General features: G+C 47.4%; 1 protein-coding gene across 1 annotated transcript; it reads left to right on the top strand.

The window, feature by feature from the left end:
• The first annotated feature begins 652 nt into the window (after positions 1–652).
• On the top strand, positions 653–3,533 carry KBTBD7 (kelch repeat and BTB domain containing 7). Its single transcript, XM_077297306.1, has one exon. It carries the CDS (start codon positions 752–754, stop codon positions 2,675–2,677), a length of 1,926 nt encoding a protein of 641 aa, XP_077153421.1. The 5' UTR covers positions 653–751; the 3' UTR covers positions 2,678–3,533.
• The last annotated feature ends 3,734 nt before the right edge of the window (positions 3,534–7,267 follow it).

Here is a 7,267-nt window from a genome sequence, read left to right as displayed (position 1 = left end):
CGCATACACTGAGCTCCTCTCTGAGCCCACATACACTGAGCTCCTCTCTGAGCCCACATACACTGAGCTCCTCTCTGAGCCTGCATACACTGAGCCAGTCCTCACTGAGCCCACATACACTGAGCCTGCATACACTGAGCCAGTCCTCACTGAGCCCACATACACTGAGCTCCTCACTGAGCCCGCATACACTGAGCCAGTCCTCACTGAGCCCACATACACTGAGCTCCTCACTGAGCCCGCATACACTGAGTCTGTCCTCACTGTGCCCGCACACAATTAGCTCGCCCTCAGAGCCTGAATAAACTGAGCTCGTCCTCACTGAGCCTGCAAACACTGAGCCCCTCACTGAGCCCGCACAAGCTGAGCGCATTCCCACTGAGCCCGCACAAGCTGAGCTCATCCTTACTGAGCTTGCATACACTGAGCTCATCCTCACTGAGCCGCCTAGCCCTACACTGACTCAGCTCGTCCTCACTGCGCCCGTCCTATGGCAGTGGCACTGGTCTGGCACACACTGCTGCGCATCCCGCCCAGTCGCCCACTACAACGGCACACCACGTGACCACTCCCGCCTCAAGACGCGGAGTCACGACTTTCTTCCATAGAGGGCGCCGATTGAGATCACGTGACTCATTACAAGGCTCCTCCCTAGAAGGTCGGAAGTGCGCTCGCCCTATCAGGTCTTGACTTCCGGGAAGCGGAACTAGTACTCTCCGCGAGGCGGTTATCTGTAGTGACGCGTCCCGTCATGTCTGGTTACGGGGTGTCCAGCTTTTTCTCAGGGCCGGAGCTGCTGGAGGACCCGGCTCACGCCTCGGCCTTACTGGCCCAGCTAAAGTCATTTTACGACTCGAGTGTCCTGTGTGACGTTACCATCCGCGTCCTGGGCGGGAGCCCTGAGGAGCCGAGCGGCGCACAGGACCCGGACAACAGCCGCAGCTTCCAGTGTAACCGCAACGTGCTGTCCGCCGCCTGCCCGTACTTCCGGAGCATGTTCACCGGCGGCCTGTACGAGAGCAAGCAGCAGCAGGTGACGCTGCACGACATGAGCCCGGAGTCCATGGCGCTTATCATCGAGTACTGCTACACGGGGAAGGTGACGGTGACCGAGGCCAATGTGCAGCGCCTGTATGCGGCCGCCGACATGCTGCAGCTGGAGTACGTGCGCCAGGCCTGCGCCGGGTACCTGGCCCGGAGGCTGGACCTGCACAACTGCGCCGCCATCCTGCGCTTCGCCGACACGTTCGATCACTGCGAGCTGCGGAGCCGCGCTCTGGCCTTCATGGCTCGCCACTTCGAGCAGTTTGTGGCCAGTGAGGAGTTCAGTGAGATGAGCCTGGCCCAGCTGAGGATGGTGCTGAGCATGGACAACCTGGACGTGGGCAGCGAGCGGATGGTGTGCGGGGCCGCGCTGCGCTGGCTGGAGGCCAACCACAAGGACAGGGCGGACATGTGCCAGGAGGTGCTGAGCTGTGTGCGCTGGCAGCACTTCACCGACAAGGACCAGGCCTATGTGGAGAGCCTCCGTGCCAGGCCGTGGGTGCGCAGGCATTGCTTACCGTACCTGGACGCTGCGCTGCAGGACAAGGACGGGAAATCGAGTGTCGCCGTACAGGAGACGAGCCCCATGCGCAGGATTGGCATGCTCGCCAAGGAAATGGTCATCTTCTTTGGTCACCGCAAAGAGCCGTTCTTGTGCTATGACCCTTACTCTGGGGATATCTACACCATGCCTTCCCCTCTCAGTAACCTCGCCCATGGCAAGGCGGTGACCTCCTCGGCCGTATGTGTCTCTCCGGAGAATGACTTGTATTTGGCTACCCAACCTCTGAAACAGCTATGGGTGTATAGTCCGGTGCAAAACAGCTGGCAGCTCCTAGCTGAAAGGTTGTTGTGTCGTGAGGGCATGGACGTAGCTTACCTGAATGGTTATGTGTACATTGTAGGCGGCCATGACCCTTCTTCTGGTGCCAAGATCAAAGACGTGGAGTGTTATAGTGTGCAGAGGAATCAGTGGACGCTGGTGGCCCCATTGCCCCACTCCTTGTACTCCTTTGAGTTGGTCACAGTAAATGACCGGCTCTATGCCATCAGTAATAAACGGATGCTGTGTTATGACCCGGCCTGCAACCAGTGGCTCAACTGTGCCTCTATGAAGCGCTGTGACTTCCATGAAGCCTGTGTATACAACGATGAAATCTACTGTATATGCGACATTCCTATAGTGAAAGTCTACAATCCTGCCAGGGGAGAATGGCGGCGAATCAGTCCGATACCCTCTGAGGTCAATACGAACAACTACCAGATTGTGCTATATGGCTCCAAACTCCTCCTCATCTCCTGCACCATTGTACAGTGGAAGAAGAACCGTGTGACTGTTCACGAGTACGATGTGACTAATGACCGCTGGCTTAATATTGGCACTATGTTGGGCCTGCTGCATTATGACTGTGGATTCATGTGCCTGTCTGCCCGAGTGTACCCATCTTGCTTGGAGTCGGGGCAGAGCTATATCACAGAGGAGGATGATGTACGGAGCGAGTCCAGTACTGACTGGATGGATGGCTTCAGTGAGCTGGACTCTGAGTCGGACAGTCTAAGCTCATTTTCAGAGGATGAATGGCCAAGGGTATCTGCGGCAATACCACGGATATATCTAGAAGGCTCTTTCTAACCTACAGAAACGTTATTTGTATTTCCCTTTGAGCCAAACCATCTGCCTCTAAAACTGAAACGCTGCACTACTTGAAACCTAGTCTGGAGCATCGCCTCTTCAGCCACTTGTCACAAATCTAGCCCCGAGCTGTTTCCTTCTGTACATAGGCTCACTTTGTTGTGCAGAGAACTACCTTGGTGTTTTTTTTTTTTTTAGGCTAGGAATTTGTGTTTTTGTAATAGCAGCCATTGTATTGGTCAGGCAAAGAAAGCATTTTTTGTTTTTTGGGGCACAAGAAGACAATGTTTGTATTTTCATATTTTTTTTTTTTTTATGTTGCTTATAAAGATGAACAACTTTCAGTTTGTTTTTTAGGTATACCGTTTTGTTCCTTACTCTGCAAATGGGACTGGGAATTTTACATGAGTCAAAGGGGTTTAATTTAAAATTAAAATACTGGAACAGTTTGGGTTACATTCTGTCAAAATTTGTGATCAGATTTGAAAGATTTTGGATGTATGGGCATGATGTTTTACTACTGTCTGTAAACAGCAGGTTCCATAGATTTATTGTATACACCGGCTGTTGTAGGAGCTCCTTTAAGCAAGACTGGTCTGTCCTCCAGTCTCGGACGACATGCAGGTTTGTTGTAACAAGCTTATGCAATCAGTCATACAATTTGTGCATTAGAGGTGTGATGGCGTATGTTTGTGTGATTTACATGCAACTTTTTTTGTGTATTTGTACTGCAACAGTTGCATGTACACTGTTTACTCCTATGGACGGCCAAAGTGGCATTACTGAGCCTGTGTTCCAGATGCTTCTCCAGACATGTCTGATTTAGTAAATACCTATTTTCCTCATGAAATAACAATTCAGAATAATCTTTACGAAGAGAGGTCTCAAAAATGTGACCGCTGGGTGTATCTGCAAAGGGACATGCCCATTTGACAAAGATAATGACCGTTTTTAATAGAAACAATAGGGAAATTAGTAATTTTGCAAGAATTGATTCTCTAGAATTATTTCATGTTAGTTTCAAGTATTTAATAAACCACAAGTCAGGATTGGTGACAGATCCCTGTAAAGGTGGCTTCGGCATTCCTTGCTCTAGTCATAAAATCCTAAATAGACTCTGTGAGCACCGAATGACAGTTCAAACCCAAGTACAAGCACTCGGGCATCAGGCTGTGGCCAAACTTTAACGTGCACCATTCACCTGCTTGTTTTCCTCTCTAGCTTCACCCCCTCTCTTCTTTCATTGACAGCTCTGGCTTTATATATCCAGAGAAGGTTGGAGATACATGGGAAAGAAGCAGGTGGGAAGGTGTATATAAATAATTGGCCATGCCAAGGGTGCACTGAGCGCCTCTACTTGGTTTGTCATTCTGTGTTGACCGTCCCTTTTTAAGTGCTTCCAGACAATGCTTCTAGTAGAATTGTTTTGATGTCAGACATTTTCACAACCACAGGATATGCTATAAATGTCTGATAGCTGCTGTAATTGGAGAGTTGGTCATGTACACCTCCCATAAAAGTAAATTCAGACAGTTCTAAAAATAGTTGTGAGTGGCCTCTTCTCCATTAACAGCGGCACATGGCAGTAGACCCTGTTCTCAAGGTGGATGTGGGTCCTACTTTTGGGTCTGAACCGGTTACACATTTATTGGAGATCCATCCTGTGGACAATGTCTGAATTTGACCTACCACTCTGCTTATAGAGGAGTTTGTGTGTGCCAAATTGTGCTCCCTTATTTAAGTGTCTATCACATGTAAAACTCCCTTGTTAGAGAGACAGCGCCTGATTAGAGTCTTGTAGGAAAGTGGAACGCTGGATGGAGGCAGGAAATTAGAATAATCCTCATTTGTTAGGCTGACGGTATTTGGGGTTGGAAAGTTATCATTGGGTTGTACGTCCTCCCAGATTTGACTGTTCTCCCAGATTTGACTGTTAAATATACTTTAGATTTTTTTCTCCCTGATGCTCAATTAAAGGAAATTTACTGTCAAAATGTATTTATTTTAGGAATCATCTTTGATAGATTCTCAAGTTTTATACAACATTTCAAGTTTGTACAGCTGACAAAAAAAAAGCAATTTGATCAATAGAAATGATATCGTGGTGTTTATTTATTTTTTCTTAAATTTTACATCGTAATCCCTTTGATCAAACGAAATGTGTAGTCAGAAAGTGAGAAGTCCTATTTTTGCTGTTGCTTATGTGATGCTGTATGTTGCTTCCTAGTCTTTACTACTCGGAGGTCCAGTGCTGTATAAAGGCTTTTCCCAACTCAGTAATAAGGGAACAGGACTGTCAGGCTGCAGCTCCCTGTGTGTTAAGGGATATCTCTACAGCAGTCGAGCAGCAGAAAGTGAAAGTTCAGGATAGGAGATTTGTGTAACCCCAATAAAAACAAACTTTCACCTAGATGTTTTAAGGCTTTATTTAAAAAGGGTTTTCCCCACACCCAACATCAATGTATGTCCCCTGACCAGAGGTGTATTTAGGTTTTCTGGCACCTTGAGGCAAGCATTCAGTTTTGCCAAAAAACATATGCGATTTGCACACTTGTCACGTGCCGACAAGCTGCTCTCCCTAATTCAGTGGTCAGTGAAAAAATAAGAGAAGCTCGTTGTCATGTAACAGTGTAAGTATGAACATCGCATATGAGTGAAGCGGCCATGTGATGATTGCTGAAACCAGCAAGCAGAGCTGAATCCGGACAGTGAGGACATTACACACTGTTAGGATTTGCTGCAAGGCTTTATTTTATAATTAGTGTGCGTCCAGGTTTGAGATGAAAATCTGCAGTCACAATAGGTGACTGCAGCCTCTGAATTCTCAGTGCATGCACTGCACACTTTTAGGATTCTCCCATGCACATGTATGTGATTTGTATACTTCTGGCCACATTTCGACTAGACGTGCCCGGCCTCGCTCAATTCATTTTCATTGAGTGAGGTCACGCATGTCTAGTCAGCACGTGACCACGTACTCAAATCGCCGGCAGGAGAGAATCCTGGCAGTGTGCACTGTGAGAATTCAGAAGTCTGCGGCCACATAGAATGACGGCAGACTCATCATAAACTTGGACAACTTGTTTAATGCTCCTAACAAATAAAAATATGAATTAGTATCACAAAAAAATTTACATCCAGGTTGCTTATAGACGACATTAAAACCTACAAGAGAAAAAAGTAAGCAAAAAACCCTGATGTACTGATGTAACTAAGTAAAACAAGCAAAAGTGCATTTAAATAAGAGTTTTTAGTAATACTTTTTTTTATAAAAAAATAGCACAAAAGCCATCCCACCGCGTCAAGGTACCTCTGATCAGGATGGTCCTACACTGTCTATTAAAAGCTTACCATGTATCAATGTTGACCTCAGCGTGAATAAAGGCAGACAAAAGGACTGGGCCCAACCAGGGAACGCCAGACTGGGGAAGCCTTATATATAATCTCTAGCTCAGAAACAGGGAGGCCACACCCCGGCTTGCACAGAATGCAACAATACAGAGGAAAAAAAACACAAAAATTGAGCTTAACTTGAGTTGGTACACATGCAGAGGTTAAACGCATGTTCACATTGGCCATAAAACATTAAAACCTACAAGAGAAAAAAGTAAGCAAAAACCCTGATGTAACTAAGTAAAAAAAGCAAAAGTGCATTTAAATAAGTTTTTAGTAATACTGTTTTTTGTTCAAAAAATAGCACAAAAGCCATCCCACCGCGTCAAGGTAACTCAAGCTCAATTTTTGTTTTTTTTCTTCTCTGTATTGTTGCATTCTGTGCAAGCCGGGGTGTGGCCTCCCTGTTTGAGCTAGAGATTATATATAAGGCTTCCCCAGACTGGTGTTTCACTGGTTGGGCCCAGTCCTTTTGTCTGCCCTTATTCACACTGAGGTCAACATTGACACATGGTAAGGTCTTAACCCCTTCCCGACCTGTGACACAGCGTATGCATCATGAAAGTCGGTGCCAATCCGACCTGTGACGCATATGCTGTGTCACAGAATGATCGCGTCCCTGCAGTTTGGGTGAAAGGGTTAACTGTAATTTCACCGGACCTACAGGGACAGGGGGATAGTACTTCAGCCCGGGGGGGGTGGCTTCGCCCCCCCCCCCCCCCATGGCTACAATCTCTCTGATTGGCTGTTGAAAGTGAAACAGCCAATCAGAGCAATTTGTAATATTTCACCTATGAAACGTGAAATATTACAATCCAGCCATGGCCGATGCTGCAATATCATCAGCCATGGCTGGAAACCCTGATCTGCCCCAACCACTGACCTCCCCAGTCCTCCGTCCTGTCCTGTAATGTGCTCCTGTCCGCTCCCCCCGTGCTCCGATCCCACTCCCCCATACTTAACGAGCTCCGGTATCCCTCCCGGGTCCGTCCGTCTTCTCCATGGGCGCCGCCATCTTCCAAAATGATGGGCGCATACGCAGTGCGCCTGCCGAAATCTGCCGGCCGGCAGATTCATTCCAGGTACATTTTGATCACTGTGATAGGTTTTATCACAGTGATCAAAATTAAAAAATAGTAAATGAACCCCCCCTTTATCACCCCCATAGGTAGGGACAATAATAAAATAAAGAAAATA

Source organism: Ranitomeya variabilis, chromosome 3 (assembly GCF_051348905.1).
Source record: "Ranitomeya variabilis isolate aRanVar5 chromosome 3, aRanVar5.hap1, whole genome shotgun sequence".
Lineage (NCBI taxonomy): Eukaryota > Metazoa > Chordata > Amphibia > Anura > Dendrobatidae > Ranitomeya > Ranitomeya variabilis.
Note: the sequence above shows the minus strand (reverse complement) of the source record. Positions and strands in the feature narration are given on the sequence as shown.